Here is a 23,490-nt window from a genome sequence, read left to right as displayed (position 1 = left end):
CTAAGCCCCCAGTTAGGTGGCGACAAAAGTGGCCTGATTTTCAAAAGTGCTCTGCTCCCAGCAGCTCCCGTGGACTTCAAAGGAGCGGAGCTGTGTTCTACACAGGTTTCCATGGGCGGCGGGTGAATTTAGGACTAGAGGAGGCAAGCTCCGCCCCCCAGCCCTACCCTCAGCCCCGCCCCTTCTGCCTAGGCCCCTCCCCCATGGGCGCCAAAGCCCTGCCCCCCCAGTACCACAGGAAGGTGGGGTGGGGTGTGCTTATAAGTTGTCTGGTAAAAGGCCAAAAATAATCCTGTGCTTCTTTATAAAGAAGCCTAAAAAGCTGCCTTGCTTCTTCCCCCGTCCCCACTTCTTTCGTGCCTGAGATCTAAATAGAAAGTAAAAGTAAATAAAAATGACGGCCAGGGAAGGAGAACTACAGAACAGGGTCTGGGGTTATACTGGATCACACACTCAATGAGTCAACCGTGTGAGACGGCTGCAAAGTCAGAAAGAATGAGAAGAAGAAGAAGAAGAAAGCAAAGTTCATTCTGGGATGTATTTGCCCAAGTGGTGTGAGCAAGAGAGGAGAAGTAATTCTTCCGCTCTACTCAGCGCTGGCATGGGCTCCGCTGAGAGTCTTAAAAAACTTCAAAGAGAAACTGCTGAGCTACAGTTCATCTGCAAGTTTGATGCCATCAGCTCAGAATTAAACACAGACTGTGAATGGCTAGCCAACTACAAAAGCAGCTTCTCCTCCTTTGGTGTTCACACCTCCAGATCAGCTGCTAGAAGTGGGCCTCATCCTCCCTGATTGAATTAACCTCATTATCTCTAGCCTGATTCTGGCCTGCATGTTTATACCTGCCTCTGGATATCTCCACTACATGCACCTGACGAAGTGGGTCTTTGCCCACGAAAGCTTATGCTCCAATACATCTGTTAGTCTGTAAGGTGCTACAAGACTCCTTGTTGCTTGAGCCAGAACTGGACACCGCACACTGGGAAGGGGGTGGACACGCTGGAGAAAGCCCAGAGAAGAGTGACCCCAATGATGAAAAATCTAGAATAGTGTTTATCAACTTTTTTTTTAATAAAGTACCCCTTTTTCAAAAAAAAAAATTAGAAATACCCCCAGTACCTACAGTTTTCAGACACACAACATTTTTTTCTACCATCGCAACACATTTGTTTAAACAACTTAATCGTAGCCGGGCGGGCGATGAAATTTTTGGGTGTAAAAAGAACAAAAATAATAAAGCCCTGTAAAACTTACAACAAAAATTCAGTGTTCTCCAATTTTCAGTTGTGATGACGTGCCCCCCAGACATCTCTCGAGTACCCTTGAGGGTACTCGTGACACTGGTTGAGAAACACTGCTCTAGAACACGCGACCTATCAGGAAAGATGAAAGAACTGGGTTTGTTGAGTGTGGAGAAGAGAAACCGGAGGCACGACATGGTGACTGTCATCAGCTACATTAGGGTATAAAGAAGAGGGCGATAAATTGTTCTCCTTAACCACTGAGGGCAGGACAAGGAGCAACGAGCTGAACTTGCAGCATGGGAGATGCAGGTTAACCGCTAGGAAAAGCTTCCTGTCAGGGTGGTTAAGCCCTGGAAACAAACCGCCCAGGGAATTCCAGCCATTGCAGGTTTTTAAGAGCAGGTTAGATAAACCTCTTCAGGGATAGGCTGTAACATTTAGCCCTGCCACAGGGCGAGGGACTGGACTAGCCAGGCTACCAAGGTCCCTTCCAGTCCTGTGATTCTACAATCCTTTAACCAACGGGACAGATTCTCCAGTGTGCAGCGAAAAGAGGCCTCAAATGGACCAGAGATTCCCAGCAGGAAACCCCCTACCACCCTCGCCTCTCTCTCCACCCCAGTGTAAGTGGGGAGGAGCCCTGCCAGAGGCAAATTGGAGACAAGCCAACAGTGACCGGGATGATCCTGAACTTAGGAGCCACAACCACTGCCAAATGAGACTAAAGAACCCGCTCAAGTGCCATGCTGGATCGGGGCCAGTGAGCGACTCACATCCCATTGCCAGGCACTGAATTACTGCGTTGGGTGATTCAGCCTTACGGCTTGCCTAGTGCTTGCTCACGGACGGACGCAGAAGGGAGGCTGGTGTAAAGGTTCCTGCGTGGGCCGCCATGCTGCCAGTGCCCCCCAAAAACCACAACGAGACGGGCTCCTTATCCCAGATCCTGCTGTGCTAATCAAGTCCGGCTTCCTTTTGTGTTTCTAGCACATACGGAAAGGTTAGCAGGGCGATCGCTGCAGGACGCGGCCAACGCCAGAGACAACACGCACACAGATCGACCAGCCTGCGGAAGTGTTCAAAGGCCAGTAACCTCAGGGGCAGGGGACCTAGGCCTGTTATCAGTGCGCAGGTGGGAGCGGTACAGTCTGATTTAACATGATGAATCATTCACGCTCCCGGCTACTTTTTGGGCATGGCGCAAGCTGAAGGAGATGCAGCGAAGGAGCATGACAAAGCCAGGCTGGGCAGCTAGAAGAGGGTGGTCCTAGCTGGGTTCTGGGAAGTGGGCAGGCTTTTAAAACACCCTCCCACAGCCTTCCGGGAGGATGCAGAAGGCCCAGGAACTCAACCAAGAATAGAAGAGGGCCGGGTGTGAAAGTCAAAGGGTCAACACAAGGGCAGCTGAAGGTGACACTGAGCAGAGAATCCCAGACAGCGCCCACTACTCCTCGCAGGTGTCAGGGCAGCCAACAGACACCACCCAGAGGGACTCTGCCCAGATGCATGAACGGAGGGAGGAGTAGAAACAGGCCCATAGTCTCAAGAGACCCCCTCAGCCAACCTCCTCTCCCTGGTCTTATAGATGGCTGCTTTGGACAGTGCTGGGAGCAGGAGCCCTAAAGGCCCTTTTCCCTATAACAGGGGTCTCCAACCTTTTTAAGCACGAGATCACTTTTTGAATTGAAGTGCAATCTACCTCAGACCCAACCCCCCTGGCTCCGCCTCCTTCATGGCCCTTCTCGGAGGCCCCGCCCCTGCTCACTCCATCCTCCCTCCCTCCCCCATCCTCCCTCACCTTCACCAGGCAGGGGCAGCGGGTTGGGGCACAGGCTCTGGTCTCGGATTAAGGGATTTGGCGTGTGAGAGGGGCTCTGAGCTGAGCCTGGGGCAGGCCGTTGGGGTGTCAGAGGCGGTTTTAGGTGCAGGCTCTGGGAGAGTGTTTGGATGCAGGGGGGCTCGGGACTAGGGGTGCAGAAGGGGGTTCATGACTGGGGTAGGGTTTCAGGGTGTGGGCTCCAGCTGGGCACTGCTTACCCCAGGTGGCTCCTGGCTGGTGGTGCAGTGGGGCGAAGGCAGGCTCCCCCCTGCACCACTCCCAAAAGCAGCCAGCAAACTCCCTCCCACGTCCTGTTGTGCCCCCTCTCTTCTCTGTGGAGACAGGATGCGGGGGGGGAGGGGACATCTTGACATCAGCACCCCTCTTCTCCCTCCCCCGCCCTGCACATTAAGCGGGAGGTTCCCAGGAGTGGGGAGAGCAGCCCCAAGGCAAAGGGCAGGAGATGCACAGTAGTGCGGGAAGAGGCACTTGAGAGCCTCTTGGCCAAGCCAGTCAGGATCCCCTGTCAGAGGCTCCAAGATCGACCAGTCGATCCCGATCGACTGGTTGGTGACCACTGCCCTAGAGGCTGAGAAAGGGGTTACCTCGGGTCAGCTAGGCACACCTGACCTTATTATTGACCGTAGCCCAAAGAGTGAGTCACTTACATAGGCACCGGCGCGGACACCAGAGCAAATGCCCACAGATCGGCCACTGGCACATGTAGGCTCAAAAACCAGCTGAAGGTTTCTAATCTTCAGAGAAGTGACGCTCTGGAGCAGCCTCCCAAGGGGAGTAGTGGGGCAAAAAAGTGGCTTCGAGACTGAGCGTGGTAAGTGTAGGGAGGGGATGGTGAGACGAGACTGCTGATTCGGGGCCCGTGAGTGATTCAGACCCCAGTGCCGGGTACTCAATTATTGTCCTCAGCAAGGTTCCATCGGTGACGGCCAGTAGCAAACCCCCCAAGGGCTGGAGACAGAGACACGACATGGGGCTTGCCACGTGCAGGAGGTCAGCCTAGATGCACATGGGGGTCGCTCCTGACCTTCGAGTCGAGGAATCCAAGTAAGGGCTGCTGGAGACCAGAAGGGAAAGTGGGCTCGTGCAGGCCAGGGCAACGAACCACTAACAGCCGGCTGCCAGCCCGGCCCGGCCCCAGTCAACTTTTGTTCCCCACTATCGGCGGCCCTGCTGTAGCAGCGCTTTGCGGTCCCTTTTGCCCCCAGGACTTTTAAAACGTAAGCACTTCCTTATTATTGGCAACCCTGGAGAATCACAGAATCACAGAACTCCCTTCCCTGGTTCCCGAGAGGATACGGATCGTACTGGAGCGGAGAGTCACATGCTGTTCTGCGGGCGGAGGGGGGGGTGTTTCTCAAATATCACACTTTTTTAACTGGTCTTTTCAGCACAGACCATTTCCAAGGCCTTGCAGATCAAGCTCCACGAAGTGTGTGTGTGGCAGGCACACAAAGAGACAGGCAAGGGAGCTGAGCTTCCCCAACCGCACTTTTGGTTTTGCTGATGTTCACGCTAAGCTCTTCTCTCTGTGCTACCTCAGCCTCTCACTGGTCGCCCCGCCAACCGCCTCCCTTGTCAAGCGGCCCGCGTTTCCTTCCCCTTCACTGTTAACGTTCCAACTACTATTGCTGTGACCGAACCAAGCACGCACAAAGCAAGGCAGACGCCCGGCCTCCTTCCCCACAGGGTGACTCAATATGGGAACGAGAGTTAAGCAGAACTGGATTTATGACTTCATCCGAGAGACGCAGCCTGCAAGAAAGCTTTCTGGCTCCCCAACTCAGCCCATCAAATAGGCAATATTACTGCTGTTATCGTAAATCTAAGGACAAAGATAAGATCCATCTTCAGTTGCATTAGGAATTTCTACAAAGGAAGGTAATATATACTTGTGAGGGAGTGAAGAGAGGAGGGGCCGACAGTGCTAGCCCCGCCCCGCTTCACTTGCAGCCAATACCAGGCCTGGGGGGAGGATAAAAGGAAGGCGCCTGGCTCAGTTAGGGTGTGTCTATATAGCACAGCTATTTCAGAATAACGGCCGTTATTTCAAAACAACAATGCGAGTTTCCACACAGCCATTCCGTTATTTCGAAATTATCTCGAAAGAACGGACGGCTTGTTTCAAAATCCGTAAACCTCATTCCACGAGGAATAACGCCTCTTCCAAAACAGCTATTTCGGAATAGCGGTAGTGTGGACGCTCCAGTGCTGCTATTTCGAAATAGCTCTTCCCCAGCGACAGTCAACGTAATTATTCCCCAGTGCCTCCTGAGGCTCTAAATCGAGGTAGCGCATTTACATTCGGGGAGCCTACTTGGGACTAATTTCGAGGCTTCCCTGTAGTGTCGGCGTGCTATTTTGAAATAAGCTATTTTGGAAAAAAAAATCGGAAATTGCTGGTTTTGATATAAACGTGCTGTGTAGACGTACCCTTAGGGACAGGCCAGCAAGGAGACAGAAGCGCAATTCAGCAGGACGTGAAGCAAAGCCCGTCCACTTGGCCAGCCACAGGAGCAAGTAAGCCTCCAACACCACCCCCTGGGACAAAAGGGGGGAACCTGCTAGAAACCCTAATGGGGGAATCTAGACTCTTGGGGCCACCCCTCAAATTTAAGGGCTGGATTAATACAGTTCCTAGGCCGGGGGCACCAGTGGCAGAGTTCTGCACCCCTTTTCTGCCAGCTAATTCCATGACCTAACCACTAGACCACCCCACCACCAGGGAGACCCCTGGCCCAACTCAACTGCAACATGCTCCACGCTCCTCCGAAATGCTGATACTCAGCTGCAATGTCCATGTTGCAGACAAGAACAGGTGATACATCGTGTGTCCCTGGGGTGAAAGCTTGGCCTGCTCATGCAGCGATGAGAAATCACATGCTAGAAATGCACCTTTGGAACGCAACCAAATACAACAGTCAGCATTGTGGGTTTCCTTGGAAAGAGCCTCAGGCTGCAGCCCCCACACACTATAGTCTCAGTAGAGATCAGTCCTCTGAGGAACGTTCCACAGCCAGGCCTTTAGAAAACCAATTCGTGCACGTGCGCGCCGCACGCTCTACTCGCAGGGGTCCTCACCGGCAGGACGAAGCCCTTCCTCGTAGAAGGAAGAGTTTGTAGGAGTGGCCCTTTGGACATCAGACCACGGATCCAGCCTAGGGCTGCTGCTCCTGTCCACTGAATCACGTGGTTGGAAAGATGGTGGAAATTAGCAAGAGCAGGAAAAAGATCTAGGGAACCACTCAATAAATCTGCCTTTATTCCTCTCGACTCAAAAGTAAAACTACCGACAAAGGGTAGTTTAAACCCTGCCTCAATCTGTAGCACTGGCTGCTCAGAGTCCTTTCTGAAACGGTCTTTATCCAGGCTGCCTACATGGCAAAGCCACCACTAAAAATGCCCTCGCCAGACAGACCTAGGACTGAATGGTCCCGGGGAACAACATTAATCTCTTCCCCTTTAGGGTTGCCAGATAGTTTAACCAAAAAAACCGCACCCCCCCCAAAATAGCATTAAAATAACATGGCCCCTTTTTAGAGTGCCTACAGAGTCAGAATAGGGACAGGAACAGGGGAGAAGTTGAGCACTAAGACCCAGGGAAGGCATTGCTTCCCCTTGGTCTTTAGGCTTTTTGCGGGAGCCATTTTGTGTTATTGATCAATCAAAATACAGCTTCCCTGCTGAACCAGGTAAGCAGAGGGTCCGGGGGCAGGGGATGTCAGGGCCCCGGGGGAGGCGAGTTGCCGAGTGTGTCATAGGGTTGCCCGGTGTCCGGTATTTTCACCTCCTGGTAAGGAAAAAAAAATCAGAAAATGCCGGACATTTTAGGTGTCTGGTATTCTCTGAATTTTTTTTTTACCGGACAGAAAGCGAAAATACTGGACTGTCCGGGTCAATACTGGACACCTAGCAACCCTATTCCCCCTAGGTGTGTGATCCCTCTAAGCATCCTGGGGAGTAAACCCAAAGTAAACCAACCAACCAGCTGCTGTGATGTGAGTCCTCAAAGGCTTGGAAGAGGCAGCCTCGTTGTGAGGGCACGGGAGAGCTGAGAATAACAGAAATCTCACTTCCTGTTCTTTGAAGGATGCATGCACAGGGCCTTGCATTTTAGCTGCCTGGTTGGAAATTTGAGCAGAATGGAGCAAACTGGGCCACAAGCGGACTGGGGAAGGGATGTTCTAGCACAGTGGTTCCCAAACTTTTCGGCATCATGCCCCCGTTTTGATTTTTGAGAAATCCTCATGCCCCCACCCTCCCAAAAATAGCAACAAAACTTGTTAAGAGAAAAGAGAGAGAGAGAAAAAAGGAACTGACCGGGGCCAAAAAACAAAAAAAACAGCAAAACTTGCAGGGGGATTGACCGGAGGGGTGAGGGCTGGTTGCCTCGCACCCCCCCTGGAATTTCTTCACCCCCCCCCCAGTTTCGGAAAAATCACAGCAGCAGCCCTTATGTACCAGCACTGTCGGGGTGGGGAGGATGACCCACATAGCTGAGGTGCTGAGGGAAGGGGGTGCGGTGAGGTGGTCCTTGTGACAGCCAGAACCTTCTGGAGGGAAACGTGGGAAGGACTGGCTGGTAAAACTCTCTTTTTGATGGACTCAACCTTGGGTTGCACAAAGCCTTCCTGCTCGGTTTTTGTTCCACAGACTCCTGAAGGAGGCCTTCAGAGTTTTGTTAAGAGTCCTCAGGTGGGTCTGTCAGGATGGCTTGACAGATGCTTTCACTTTTTTTCTTCCTGCCGAACTATAATAGAGTTTAAAGAGAAGCTGGATAAATTCATGGAGGTTAGGTCCATAAAAGGCTATTAGCCAGGGGATAGAAATGGTGTCCTTGGCCTCTGTTTGTCAGAGGCTGGAGAGGGATGGCAGGAGACAAATCGCTTGATCATTGTCTTCGGTCCACCCTCTCTGGGGCACCTGGTGCTGGCCACTGTCGGCAGACAGGCTACTGGGCTAGATGGACCTTTGGTCTGACCCAGTACGGCCGTTCTTATGTTCTTATATAACCATCTTATAGTACCTCCTGATAGTCCGGCATATCTGATAATCCGGCACCACCTAGGTCCCATAGGTTCCGGATTATCGGAAGTCTACTGTAATAAGTATTAATGGACCTGTCCTCCAGGAATTTATCCAGCCCTGCTGAAGTTCTGGCCTTCACAACATGCTCCGGCAAGGAGTTGAGTAATTCATGGGCCCCAGCCAATTTGGGGCCCCCAGGAGCACCAGAAATGGGGTCCCACACTCTGCTCTTCCTCTGTCCCTGGGGGCCCCGCCTTCTGGCCAAGCCAGAAACTTGAGCTGGGCCAGAGCCGCACAGAGGGAACAGGTGGCGAAGGAAATTGCAGGGTGAGCCTCCACCTGAAACCCACATCCAACACTCCCGGCTCTGCAACGCTTGCCTCCTGCACAGTGTATTTCCCATGATGCCTTAGTCCTCCCCGCTCCCCCCACCCCCGAAGCAAACCGACAGAGTCTTTTGTTTGTCATTGATTTTAACCTTCTTGTTGTTACAGTCTGTAGCCAGACACAAAACCCCATCTTGTTTTTCCACGAGCCCCATCTTGTTCCCCCCCCCCCCCAGAGAGCAAGAGAAAGGCAGTCAGCCTTTGATGCCCTGGGAACACAGGTTTGCTGCCTGTCCCTGACTCTACCATAAACAGAAACCAGACAGTAAATGGGCTAGCTGACGACCCGGGGCCTCCCGTCGCCCTGATGGCTAGTACCAGTAATTGACAGGCCCGCACTGTCCCAGGAGAGGAATCTTCGCCCATCACATACCAGAGGTGCCCATTGTCTGCATTTTCCCAGGTGTAAATTATGCTTTGCACCCTTCGTGGGAAACTTGGCGTTCAAAGCCATTTTTCCTAATTGGCCACTTGAGCCCAGGAAGAAGCCTACATGACCCAAGGGGTATAAAAGAGGTTCAGCAGCCCACCCCATTTGAGCTCCAATCATCTATACCTGCTGGCAGGTATTGATTGTCTCCCGAGGTCTGTGGGACGCCCAACCTCGCCCTACTTCTTCCCGAGGGATTGAGAGAAAGACGCTGGCCACGCCAAGTCTGGAACGCAGGGGTGAGAATATATACCTGCTATGTGTCTATTTTGCATGCATTTAATAAGAGCTCAGAGAACCAAAAGGGTTTCATGGTACCTGTAAGTGACTTATTAGTGTAATTTCTGTCCTGTCCTTTGTAGTGTCTGTGTTATCTGTAACACAGTAGTAGCATTTAACAGCTAAGTTTACCCTGTAACAATAAAATAGTAACTGTTTAAGCTTTAACCTGACTCCTTCAGTTGCTGTAACAGAACCAAGCACAATTTAAAAGAACTTCAGCCGGTCATAAGGGACTCACTGCCCTGGCCGTCGGCTGACACAGTCCCCTTCATGCACTGAAATACACCCAGTCCCTTGGCCAGTGCACCATGAGATGCCATGAGAGGCCAGTCTCTGTCCAGCAGCCTCGGGACCTGACTGGGGACTTTGCCAGACTTTCCCCTGCCACGACCCCTCAGCCCTTCACCCCTTCCTGCCACTGGCTCTTCCCATCCCTACCAGGCTGCCTGATGATAGTCTCCAGCCCTGGTCCCACTCCCGCTGGGCTGCCCCACTCTGGCCCCGCCGCCAGCTGGGCTGCTGCAGCTCCAGCCCCATAGCATCCAAGCAGCCTGCAGCCCGGCCCCCGCCCAAACTGCTGGGCGACACACAGCCCCTGGCGGGTTGTAGGAGTCCTGTCAGGTCTGCTTCAGCTGGGCTGCACCGGTCCCATTGCTGGTCGGGCTGCCGTGGCCTCCGTCAGGCTGCCACGGCTCCGGGCCCACTACCGCCAGCTGGGGGCGGCCCGTCCATATAGTCGAACTAGGCGGTTGCCTACAGCACCAAGCTAAATGGGACGCCAAATGGTGGCGCAATATCATTGAGGGGTTTGGAGGGGGGGCGCCGATCGCATGGTTCGTCTAGGGCGCCAGTTGCTGGCAGCTAGTCTAGGGCCGTCCCTACCACCAGGCTCCCAGCTACTGGCCCTCCTGCGCCGGGCACTCTCGTCCAGGAACATCCGTGGTCCTTCCCGACCACACGTGTTGCCGGACCAGAGAGACTCACGGTTTATGGAGGTGCAACCTGTATATGTTTGTATTGCTTGTTCTGTTTGAAAATATCATTTCCTGGTCCGTCAGATCTCACTGCACGCTCTGGAATCATTACTGTGCTGGGGAAAGGTGTGATTAGCTCCTTTTTTACTGTCACACTAGCGCCTCTGTGAAACGCATTTCTTTGTTCCTCAAGCATAGACTAGGCGAAGGCTCTCTGAGGAGAGGACCCTGCTCGTGTTGCTTTCCACAAGGCTTTGACTGGGACCCAGCAGAGATGGGTTCTCCTACCAGTCTCCCTTTCGTGGCAAAGGCCCAGATGTGGGTGGAGGCCAAAACAGTCCCCAGGGAAAGAACCAGGCATCTCTACAGAGAGACAAGGGATTGGAGGTCAGGTTCTCTAGCTGCTAGACTGCCTGGTCCACCCCCTCACATTTGCTACACAGTACGTGAGATTTTTCTTTAAGCAGTTCCTGCTGGAATCAAGAGACTGGGAATCTTCACTTTCGGGAGAGGGGGGCGAATTAGGTTTCTATTCATTGTGATTGCAGGGAAATCCTTCAACATGCGACCTGAATGACTGCTAAAGCCAGGTGAAGAACTCGATTATTTATTACTTTGGCGTAAAAAAAATCATGAGACTTTTTAAAGGATGATTTTTGAAAGCTTGGGTCAGCTTTGGAGACACACTGAAGGGGCCTGCTTTTCAGAGGGCTGTCAACATCACCAGTCCATTGTAAAAATCTCGGCCACGAAGCCTGGCCGGCTTTATCCCTCTCATCGTTACAAACACTGAATTATTCCAATACGGGCCTTTCTTATTACAACACACCACAATACAAAGCGTGCAGGACCAAGTCTTTTGTATGTTCCTGTCACGGGGCGGACTCACCCTACGGCGCCTCCTACTGGTATCACGGGGAATTAGCTCATCAGCAGGGCGCCTCACACTGGCTGGTGGCTCTAGAGGTGATCCTGGCAATTACAGACCGGTAAGTCTAACTTCAGTACCGGGCAAATTAGTCGAAACAATTGTAAAGAATAAAATTGTGAGGCACGTAGAAGAACATAATTTGTTGGACAAAAGTCAACATGGTTTCTGTAAAGTGAAATCATGTCTCACTAATCTATGAGAGTTCTTTGAAGGGGTTAACAAACATGCGGACAAGGGGGATCCAGTAGATATAGTATACTTAGATTTTCAGAAAGCCTTTGACAAGGTACCTCACCAAAGGCTCTTGTGTAAATTACATGGCCATGGGATAAGAGGGAAGGTCCTTTCATGGATTGAGAACTGGTTAAAAGACAGGAAACAAAGGGTAGGAATAAATGGTAAATTTTCAGAATGGAGAGGGGTAACTAGTGGTGTCCCCCAAGGGTCAGTCCTGGGACCAATCCCTTTCAACTTATTCATAAATGATCTGGAGAAAGGGGTAAGCGGTGAGGTGGCAAAATTTGCGGATGATACCAAACTGTTTAGGATAGTGAAGACAGAAGCAGACTGTGAAGAACTGGAATTGCTAACCAATAAATATAACTATGATATCATTGGTATTACAGAAACCTGGTGGGATGGGACGCATGATTGGAATGTTGGTATGGAAGGGTACGGCTTGCTCAGGAAGGACAGACAGGGAAAAAAGGGAGGAGGGGTTGCCTTGTATATTAAAAATGTACACACTTGGACTGAAGTGGAGATGAACGTAGGAGATAGCTGTGTAGAGAGTCTCTGGGTTAAGCTAAAAGGGGTAAAAAACGAGGGTGATATCATGCTAGGAGTCTACTACAGGCCACCTAGCCAGGTGGAAGAGGTGGATGAGGCCTTTTTTAAACAATTAACAAAACTATCCAAAGCCCAAGATTTGGTGGTGATGGGGGACTTCAACTATCCAGACATATGTTGGGAAACTAACACAGCGGGGCACAGGCTATCCAATAAGTTTCTGGACTGCATTGGAGACAACTTTCTGTTTCAGAAGGTTGAAAAAGCTACCAGAGGAGAAGCTGTTCTGGATTTGGTTTTAACAAATAGGGAGGAACTAGTTGAGAACTTGAAAGTGGAAGACAGTATAGGGGACAGTGATCACGAAATAATAGAGTTCATGATCTTAAGGAAAGGTAGAGGGAGACCAGCACAATTGAGGTAATGGATTTCAGGAAGGCAGATTTTGATAAGCTCAGAGAACTTGTAGGTAAGGTCCCATGGGAAGCAAGACTGAAGGGAAAAACAACTGAGGAGAGTTGGAAGTATTTCAAAGGGACGTTGTTAAGGGCCCAAAAGCAAACAATTCCGCTGTGCAGGAAAGATAGAAAATATGGCAAAAGACCAGCTTGGCTTAACAAGGAGATCTTGCACGATCTCAAAATAAAAAAGGAGTCTCATAAAAAATGGAAACTAGGACAACTAACAAAGGAGGAATATAGGCAAGCAACACGGGAATGCAGGGGCAAGATTAGAAAGGCAAAGGCACAAAATGAGATCAAACTAGCTACAGGCATAAAGGGAAACAAGAAGACCTTTTATAAATACATTAGAAGCAAGAGGAAGACCAAGGACAGGGTAGGCCCACTGCTTAGTGAGGAGGGAGAAGCAGTAACAGGAAACTTGGAAATGGCGGAGATGCTCAATGACTTCTTTGTTTCGGTCTTCACCGAGAAGTCTGGAGGTGTGCCTAACATAGTGAATACAAGCAGAGAGAGGGTAAGTTTAGAAGATAGGATACACAAAGAACAAGTTAAAAATCACGTAGGAAAGTTAGATGTCAGCAAGTCACCAGGTCCTGATGAAATGCATCCCAGGATACTCAAGGAGCTGATAGAGGAGGTATCTGAGCCTTTAGCTATGATCTTTGAAAAATCATGGCAGACAGGGGAGATTCCAGAAGACTGGAAAAGGGCAAATATTGTGCCCATCTATAAAAAGGGGAATAAGAACAACCTAGGAAACTACAGACCAGTCAGTTTAACGTCTGTCCCAGGGAAGATAATGGAGCAGGTAATTAAGGAAATCCTATGCAAACACTTGGAAGGTAATAAAGTGATAGGGAATAGCCAGCATGGGTTTGTGAAGAACAAGTCATGCCAAACTAATCTGATAGCTTTCTTTGATAAGATAACGAGCCTTGTGGATAAGGGAGAAGCGGTGGATGTCATATACCTAGACTTTAGTAAGGCATTTGATACGGTCTCGCATGATATTCTTATTGATAAACTAGGCAAATATAACTTAGATAGGGCCACGATAAGGTGGGTGCATAATTGGCTGGATAACCGTAGTCAGAGAGTTGTTGTTAATGGTTCTAAATCCTGCTGGAAAGGGATAACAAGTGGAGTTCCTCAAGGGTCTGTTTTGGGACCCATACTGTTCAATATCTTCATCAATGATGTAGATATTGGGATAGAGAGTACGCTTATTAAGTTTGCAGATGATACCAAACTGGGTGGGATTGCAACTTCTTTGGAGGATAGGGACATAATTCAAAATGACCTTAGCAAGTTAGAGAAATGGTCAGAGGTAAACAGGATGAGGTTTAATAAAGAGAAATGCAAAGTGCTCCACTTAGGAAGGAACAATCAGTTCCATACATACAAGATGGGAAGCGACTGTCTAGGAAGGAGCATGGCGGAAAGGGATCTAGGGGTCATAGTGGACCACAAGTTGAATATGAGCCAACAGTGTGATGCTGTTGCAAAAAAAGCAAATATGATTCTAGGTTGTAATCAACAGGTGTGTTGTAAGCAAAACTCGTGAAGTCATTCTGCCGCTCTACTCTGCACTAGTTAGGCCTCAGCTGGAGTACTGTGTCCAGTTCTGGGCGCCACATTTCAAGAAAGATGTGGAGAAATTGGAAAGGGTACAGAGAAGAGCGACAAGAATGATTAAAGGTTTAGAGAACATGACCTATGAAGCCAGGCTTCATGAACTGGGCTTGTTTAGTTTGGAAAAAAGAAGATTAAGGGGGGACATGATAGCGGTTTTCAAATATCTAAAAGGGTGTCACAAGGAGGAAGGAGAAAATTTGTTCCTCTTGGTTTCTGAGGACAGGACAAGGAGTAATGGGCTTAAAGTGCAGCAGGGGAGGTTTAGATTGGACATTAGGAAAAAATTCCTAACTGTCAGGGTGGTCAAATATTGGAATAAATTGCCAAGGGAGGTGGTGGAATCTCCCTCTCTGGAGATATTTAAGAACAGGTTAGATAGACATCTGTCAGGGATGGTGTAGACGGAGCTTGATCCTGCCTTGAGGGCGGGGGGCTGGACTCGATGACCTCTCGAGGTCCCTTCCAGTCCTATTATTCTATGATTCTATGATAACTTCAAAAAGATCTCACCAAACTGAGTGATTGGGCAACAAAATGACAAATGAAATTTAATGTGGATAAGTGTAAAGTAATGCACATTGGAAAAAATAACCCCAACTATACATACAGTATGATGGGGGCTAATTTGGCTACAACAAATCAGGAAAGAGATCTTGGAGCTATCGTGGATAGTTCTCTGAAAACTTCCACAGAGTGTGCTGCGGCAGTCAAAAAGGCAAATAGGATGTTAGGAATTATTAAGAAAGGGATAGAAAATAGGAGAGAGAATATCTTACTGCCCCTGAATAAAACTATGGTACGCCCACATCTTGAATACTGTGTACAGATGTGGTCTCCTCACCTTAAAAAAGATATTTTGGCCTTGGAAAGGGTTTTGAAAAGGGCAGCTAAAATGATTAGGGGTTTGGAACGGGTCCCATATGAGGAGAGGCTAAAGAGACTGGGAATTTTCAGTTTTGAAAAGAGGAGACTGAGGGGGGATATGATAGAGGTATATAAAATCATGAGTGGTGTGGAGAGGGTGAATAAAGAAAAGTTATTTATTAGTTCCCATAATAGAAGAACTAGAGGACACCAAATGAAGTTAATGGGTAGCAGGTTTAAAACTAATAAAAGAAAGTTCTTCTTCACACAACCCATAGTCAACCTGTGGAACTCCTTGCCAGAGGAGGCTGTGAAGGCTAGGACTATAACAGAGTTTAAAGAGAAGCTAGATAAATTCATGGAGGTTAGGTCCATAAAAGGCTGTTAGCCAGGGGATAGAAATGGTGTCCTTGGCCTCTGTTTGTCAGAGGCTGGAGAGGGATGGCAGGAGACAAATCGCTTGATCATTGTCTTCGGTCCACCCCCTCTGGGGCATCTGGTGCCGGCCACTGTCGGCAGACAGGCTACTGGGCGAGATGGACCTTTGGTCTGACCCAGTACGGCTGTTCCTATGTTCTAAGCTTCCTTAACAGTCAGGTCCTTTCTGCTCCCCAGCTAGCACAAGTCTCAATCTCTTCCCACCCGGAGCCCTTCTTTATACAGCTTCCAGCTGGGCCCTAATGGGCTGTCTCTGCCTCAGCTGTGGCCTTTGTGCTCCGCCCTCTCCCAGGGCTGGGTTTTACCCTTAAAGAGCCAGTGCAGGGCAGACGCCCGGTGTCAGTTCGGAACGGCACCCTTTTGTAATGAGTGCCTTCTAAGCCTCTGGCAGCAGAGATTTCTAATGAGTTTACCCTAGTGGAAAGCAGTGCGCTGAACATATGCAAGTGAAAATGACACAGGATTTCAGAAGAAGGATGCTACGTATATATACAGCAACACTTTCTTCAGGGTGAAATTCACCCTATAGCAGGCCACAATTGTGCGGTTTATCCACCACTTAACACTATAGGTTCAAGTGACCCATAAGGTTTGTCTTGGCCGGCTGCGCAGGGTCAGTCTCACCCTTAATGAAAGCACTGTGTTGGGATGTGTAGTCAGGGGGTATGGGTGTTGCAGGAAGCTTGCTTTGATCGCTAATGAGAGGCAATTCTTTTAGGTTCCACACAATTGCTTTTCTAAAATTGTTCTTTAAATCCCTAAATAAATGGATTTTTACCATGAGACAAGGGAAGGTTTCTATCAAGCAATTAGCTGGGGGAGTGATCAGTCCTGAAAAGGAGGCGCCAACTAGAACAAAGTTTATGCTATTTAAAAATCACAGTCCTTTTTTTGGCGCACGTCAGCACGTTTTAAATGCAGCCAGAAGCATCCTGCAGCGCCCCCGTCTTCTGCGTTGGCAGCTGGGCCGAAGAGACTAGCACAGGAGGGGCCATTACAAAGAGCAATGGGACTACACAATACTGCAGGCACTCTCACAAAGTACATCGTGGAGGTGGGGGGCAGGGAGGGTCAGCTCACAGCACCCATTGCTTAAATGTCGATTTTTATTTCAGGGGACCTTCTTTTAATAAAAAAGCACCTGCATATTAACATTCTAATTTATGCCTGCAATATCCACATGCAAGGCTGAGGCCAGGTCTACAATAAAGGGGAAGGTCGAATCAAGATACGCAACTCCAGTTAATTACACAGCTGGAGTCAACGTACCTTGTTTCGAGTTTCCCCACCATCCTCACAGCGGGAGGCCGATGGGAGCAAACGCTCCCGTCAGCTTCCCTTACTCTTCGCAGGAGCAGGAATACCAGCACTGATGGGGATGCCCTCTGAGTTTGATTTAGCGGGTCTTAACTAGACCTGCTAAATGGACCTCCGGAAGACCAATCACGGCAGCATCGATATTCCATTTAGTGAAGACATTGCCTCTATGCAGGGCCGGATTAAGGGGGGGCTAGCCAGGCAGCTGCCTGGCACCCCAACCTATGGGGGTTGCCTGATGGCAGCTGCAAGGGGCACCACACAGCTGGTCGCGTGGCACCTCTTAGAGCTGCCAGCAGGTGCTGTGCGCCCGGGGCTGGGGGCCATGCAGTGCCCCTTACAGCTGCCATCAGGCGCTGCGTATCCGACTGCAGCGATAAGATGCGTAGCGCGCTGGGGGCAGGGCCGTGCATGCGCTGTGCACCTGGGGGTGGAGCCGCGCATGCGTCGCGCGCCCACTGCCCAGAGCGCAGGAATGGCTCGAGTCGGCCCTGCCTCTCTGTGTGTGAAATCATAGTCTAGGAATACACTCTGTGGATCTCTGTGGATCTCTTAGGGTGTGATTTTGATCAGTGGCTGGAATGCACAAAAGATGACTAATCCCATTTCTATAATAAGGAACCCTTTAGATTTATAAATGGTCCTGGATACTTGCAAACTTACAAGTCTGCAGCTAAGGCCTTGATTCAGCAAAATGTTTCAGATGCCTAAGTCACATTTATTTTGCTCCAAGTTCAGCGTGTATTTAATGGATTTGCTGCACTGGGCCTTTTCTTAAGAATCTGATACATTATGTAACTGTATTTAATTCTGTCTCTACATCCATTTGAATGTTCCTTTCACTCCATTGCTCTCCACAAAAAGACCATATAGAAGTACAGTATCTTTTTGTGCACTATTCCAACAGGACACCAAATAATAGGGATACATCAGCGAGCTACCATTTATGATGACTGCAAAACTCATCTGTAACCTTTCCTTATGGTAACGTAAAGGTCCCATCCCCAACACCTTCCCTGAAACCAGAATTAAACCAGTAACTGAACTTTGCCAGTTTTTGCCTCCAAGCTATCTGCAAACCAGATGACCACACCATGCCCTCCCCCCGCATTTATATGAAATGGTTACATCAATTTCTTCAGCAAATAATTCTCAAGGGCTGTGTCTAAACTGGCAAGTTTTTCCGCTTGCGGAAAAACTTGCCAGCTGTCTACACCGGCCTCTTGAATTTCCGCAAGGACACTTACTTCCTACTGTCTGAAATCAGTGCTTCTTGTGGAAATACTATGCTGCTCCCGTTCGGGCAAAAGTCCTTTTGCGCAAAGCTTTTGTGCCAAAGGGCCAGTGTAGACAGCTCAGATTTGTTTTGCGCAAAAAAGCCCCGATCACGAAAATGGAGATCGGGGCTTTTTTGCGGAAAAGCGCGTCTAGATTGGCATGGACGCTTTTCTGAAAAGCGTCCATGCCAATCTAGATGCTCTTTTCCACAAATGCTTGTAACAGAAAACTTTTCCATTAAAAGCATTTGCGGAAAATCATGCCAGTCTAGACATAGCTAAAGAGTCTAGTAGCACTCTGAAAACTAACAAAATGACTGTCTTTAAAAAAATCAAAGTATTGCTGCAAGCTGGTGCATTGCCTGTCCCATTCCCCCTCTCTGGTTAGACTCCAGTTTGCGAGTGACCCATCGGCTGGATCCTACGTGCTCCTAAGCCAGCCTGGTCACTATTGACGAAAAGCGTCCGTGCCAATCTAGATGCTCTTTTTCGCAAATGCTTTTAACGGAAAACTTTTCTGTTAAAAGCATTTGCGGAAAATCATGCCAGTTAAGACATAGCCAAGCTGTATTTCATGGGAACTGGAAATATTATAGTCAGCTATATACATGAAGGCAGAATAGACGTATCTAACCAGGACTGCACTTCTCACCCAGCTCTGCCTCACAGGAAGAGTCCCCAAAGATCAGACTCTAGTCCTGATTCCCTTTCAGGTGGGTGAGAAGTTCTGTTCTCCAGCAGCATTAAACAATGGTAGGGGAACGCCTCACAGAACATCCGTGGAGGAACACACGGCTTTCAGAGGTGAGCCAACACGGCTAATCATGGGCAGTGTTCCCTGTAAGCTCTGTGCCTGGGCAGCTACCTGGGGAAAAATTCAAATTGTGCCCCGCCTCCGCACAAACAGCAGCCATGTGCTCTGGAGCCCCTTGTGCTTCATGGCTGCCTGTTATTGAAACAGGCAGCTTTCACTGGCCAGTTTCTGGCCAGAGACTAGCCAATGGGATTGTGCTGGGGGTGGGAGCAGCTCCTAAAGCTTTCCCCCTTCCCCTCCAGACTTAGTTTTTAAAGAAAAAAAGTGCCACAGCAGCCTTCTGAGCAGGTTGCCTGCCTGGGGCTTGGCGGGCCGGATCCAGCCCACGGGCTGTATTTTGCCCAGGCCTGCACTAGCTTCTGTTTGTCTGGAAATGGGTGACAGGAGAGGGATCACGTGATGATTACCTGTTGGGTTCCCTCCCTCAGGGGCATCGGGTATTGGCCGCTGTTGGCAGACAGAATACTGGGCTAGATCAGTGGTCCCCAACCTTTTGGGGCTGCCGGGCGCGTGGGGGCGGGGCCGCTCACGTGCTGTGCGTAAGGGGGCGGGGCCGCTCACCGGCCACGTGACTGGGGCGGGGCCAAGTATGCGCCGCACGCCCGAGGCTGGCAGCAGCATGTGCTGCAATCCCCGGCAGGGGCTGCCCAGGTTCCGCGCGGCCGGGGCCGGTGCGGGCATGCGCGGCGCCCCCAGGGCCAGGGTCGGCAAGGGCACCTGGGGGCGGGGCCAGCAAGGGCGCGCACGGGCGGGGCCGGGGCCAGGGCCAGGGCCAGGGCACGCGTGGCGCACCTGGGGGCAGGGCCAGGGCCGGCAAGGGCACACGTGGCGCACCTGGGGGCAGGGCCAGGGCCGGCAAGGGCACGCGCGGCGCACCCGGGGCCGGGGCCAGCCATGCACTTGAGGCTGGCACCTGCCGCACGCCCGGGGGCGGGGCCAGCCCAGATTGCTCCGCGGGCACACGTAAAGGGCCCGGCGGGCGCCATGGCGCCTGCGGGCACCGGGTTGGGGACCACGGGGCTAGATGGACCTTTAGTTTGACTCAGTGTGGACGTTCTTAAATGCCACCCAGCTGATTGGCAGAGCAGCCACAGCTGGTAGCAGCCAGCAGCATGTGTTTATATGGGTGGTGCACATCTGCACATGCCTCAGTGAACATAACAAAATTCATTCTGCACATGGGTAGAAAAAAACCAGAGGGAACATTGCTCATGAGCCTGCTGCACAAGGAATAAAAGGGTAGTTAGAAAGAGCTTCCTGTACTCCTCTGTGCAGGTTCCTGAATCCCCCGACCCTACGGGGGAAGAGCAGCTGCTGCCTTCCTCCGCGGGTTGAGGCGGCCCTGACTCCACCCCACCAATGCGCTCAGCCAGTGCCGCGGCGCCAGGGGGAGTGGGAAAGGAAGCTGAGAATTCCTCCCGTCGGGCCCAGTCAGAAGCAGCGAGTAGATGATCACAGTTCAGAGTCCTAGTGCCAGTGCCGCCACTGGATCAGAACGTGCCAGTCCAACCCTGACTACCAATCGCCAGATTTTCTGAACCCCAGAGGGAGCTGAAACTCCCCCCTGCTCGGCGCCCTAGAGATGTAAAAACCTTCACAGGCAGAATTTCTTGCACATGCCCTTGCATGAGAAAACACAATTCACAGCAGGGCTGGAGGGAAGCTGGGGGTTCTCCTCCTCCCGGGGGTGAAGAAGATGGGGGGGCGATGAGGTGACGTTCCCAGGCAGCAGAGGATGGGAGGAAAGTGCTGGGCCTTATTGCCACCTAGAAGCAGCTGGAAAGAGTCCCACTGAGCATCACCCTGTGACCATGTGGGGCAGGGAGACTGCCATGGAGAAGGCCGGGCAAAGGGCGAGGCTCTGGAGGGCCAAGTGAAGCTCACAGTTAAACTGGTCCTGAAATTGGTTCTACACGCTGAGCGCAAGCCCTAGGCACCGAGGCAGCCCAGAGAACCAGCCCTGCTGTAAAACCCGGCCAGAGAAGGAAACGAGAAGCAATTGCCCGGCATGCGCCCGACTGCCAAGAGGGGCGACAGTGCCGTGACACAGTATCGACGCCTATCGAAAGGCCTGGCTGGACCCGGCACTCTGACCCATCCACAAGACCCCCCGGAGCACCCGGACCAGGCTTCCGATCCTGGCCCCTCCCAGCGCCAGGCCCCTGCGCGGCAGGGATCAGGCCAAGAGAGCAAGGAGCTCCGCAGTGATGCCCAAGGATGCACCGTGCCGCTGAAAGGGCCCACGAAGGGGCTCGTGAGGCCGGGTAGCGTGGCCCCGACTCGGCCATTTCGCAGAGGTCACGGGACAACTGGCCGTTGGCCACCAGATGGAACCCACTGAGCTAGGTCCGAAAGGTGCCCCAACCCCCTCCGGCAGGCGGGAGAGGCAGCCCCCTCCACCGCGCCCCAAGGGCCGGAGCACAAGCAACAGCCTCCGGCCCCAGGGCGATTCCCCTCAAACTGGGCCCTGGAATCTAGTCCGCTGTGGGGCGGGGCTCCTGCAGACTGGGGCAGGGATTTCGCAGGGATTCCTCCAGCCTAGCCCCTCTAGCAGCCCCCCACCTAGGGCCTGGCACCGGCCCAGCCCGGGAGAGACACATTCATCTGCAGCCGCCTTGGGGGGCAGAGCAGCCGGGGTGCGCCCTGTGGGGGCAGGAGGGGGAGGGGCCCGATGTGGGGAGGGGCCGGGAGGGGAGACACGGGCCAGTGCCTGGGGCACCCCCGCGCAGGGGGGGGGGAAGCAGCGGCCCCGCAGCCCGCAGGGCCCTGCCCCAGAGCGCAGGAGGGAGCCGGGCGCTGCGGGGACCGCCCCAGCCCCACAAGCCCCCTCCCCACCCCCTGCCTGGGCGGCCCCGCCCCGCCGGGAAGAGGGGGGCGACCGCAGAGCGGGGGGGGGAGTCGCAGGGCCCCCCCGCCGCGGGAACAAAGCGGGGCCGCCCCTGCGCCACCCCGGGCGCTGTCCAAATGCTGGCGGCGCGGGGCAGCCCCGACCGGCCGCGCCTACCCCAGCTGTTGCGGTCCGCGCGGCTCCTGGCCATGGCTCCGGGCGGGCTGCGGCGCCGCGTCTGAGCGAGCGGCAGGATGCGGCGAGGGGCGGGCAGCGCCGGCGGGAGCGCGGGGAGGGAGCCACGGCTCCGCGCAGCGCGCACACTGGCACTGCCGCGCGGGCACTGCGTAACCCCCCCTCCCCCCCGCCCAGCTACACGCGCACTGCATCATCCCACCCACTGGCACTGCCGCGCGGGCACTGCGTAACCCCCCCCTCTCCCCCCGCCCAGCTACACGCGCACTGCATCATCCCACCCACTGGCACTGCCGCGCGGGCACTGCGTAACCCCCCCCGCTACACGCGCACTGCATCATCCCACCCACTGGCACTGCCGCGCGGGCACAGCGTAACCCCCCCCCCCGCTACACGCGCACTGCATCATCCCACCCACTGGCACTGCCGCGCGGGCACTGCGTAACCCCCCCCCCCGCCCTGCTAGCTACACGCGCACTGCATCATCCCACCCACTGGCACTGCCGCGCGGGCACTGCGTAACCCCCCCCCCGCCCTGCCAGCTACACGCACACTGCATCATCCCACCCACTGGCACTGCCGCGCGGGTACTGCGTAACCCCCCCCCCCCCGCCCAGCTACACGCGCACTGCATCATCCCACCCACTGGCACTGCCGCGCGGGCACTGCGTAACCCCCCCCCGCTACACGCGCACTGCATCATCCCACCCACTGGCACTGCCGCGCGGGCACAGCGTAACCCCCCCCCCCGCTACACGCGCACTGCATCATCCCACCCACTGGCACTGCCGCGCGGGCACAGCGTAACCCCCCCCCCCGCTACACGCGCACTGCATCATCCCACCAACTGGCACTGCCGCGCGGGCACTGCGTAACCCCCCCCTCCCCCCCCGCCCAGCTACACGCGCACTGCATCATCCCACCCACTGGCACTGCCGCGCGGGCACTGCGTAACCCCCCCCCGCTACACGCGCACTGCATCATCCCACCCACTGGCACTGCCGCGCGGGCACTGCGTAACCCCCCCCCCGCTACACGCGCACTGCATCATCCCACCCACTGGCACTGCCGCGCGGGCACTGCGTAACCCCCCTCCCCCGCCCAGCTACACGCGCACTGCATCATCCCACCCACTGGCACTGCCGCGCGGGCACTGCGTAACCCCCCCCGCTACACGCGCACTGCATCATCCCACCCACTGGCACTGCCGCGCGGGCACTGCGTAACCCCCCCCCGCTACACGCGCACTGCATCATCCCACCCACTGGCACTGCCGCGCGGGCACTGCGTAACCCCCCCCCCGCTACACGCGCACTGCATCATCCCACCCACTGGCACTGCCGCGCGGGCACTGCGTAACCCCCCTCCCCCGCCCAGCTACACGCGCACTGCATCATCCCACCCACTGGCACTGCCGCGCGGGCACTGCGTAACCCCCCCCGCTACACGCGCACTGCATCATCCCACCCACTGGCACTGCCGCGCGGGCACTGCGTAGCCCCCCCCGCCCAGCTACACGCGCACTGCATCATCCCACCCACTGGCACTGCCGCGCGGGCACTGCGTAACCCCCCCCCGCCCAGCTACACGCGCACTGCATCATCCCACCCACTGGCACTGCCGCGCGGGCACTGCGTAACCCCCCCCGCTACACGCGCACTGCATCATCCCACCCACTGGCACTACCGCGCGGGCACTGCGTAACCCCCCCCGCTACACGCGCACTGCATCATCCCACCCACTGGCACTGCCGCGCG

General features: G+C 53.3%; 1 protein-coding gene across 3 annotated transcripts in view; it reads right to left on the bottom strand.

Annotated features, from left to right (window-relative positions):
* The window catches only part of ATL1 (atlastin GTPase 1), a 64,462-nt gene extending 42,596 nt beyond the window's left edge, over nt 1–21,866 (bottom strand). For all 3 annotated transcript variants that reach the window (XM_075926178.1, XM_075926176.1, XM_075926177.1), the window contains exon 1: nt 21,716–21,866. In XM_075926178.1, the coding sequence (XP_075782293.1) occupies nt 21,716–21,749 (34 nt within the window). In that variant the 5' untranslated portion in view covers nt 21,750–21,866. The remainder of the gene's footprint in view (nt 1–21,715) is intronic.
* Nucleotides 21,867–23,490: the final 1,624 nt, after the last annotated feature.

Source organism: Pelodiscus sinensis, chromosome 4 (assembly GCF_049634645.1).
Source record: "Pelodiscus sinensis isolate JC-2024 chromosome 4, ASM4963464v1, whole genome shotgun sequence".
In the NCBI taxonomy this organism is placed as follows: Eukaryota; Metazoa; Chordata; order Testudines; family Trionychidae; genus Pelodiscus; species Pelodiscus sinensis.
The sequence above is the reverse complement of the archived record's forward strand: the minus strand, read 5'-3'. Positions and strand labels throughout refer to the sequence as shown.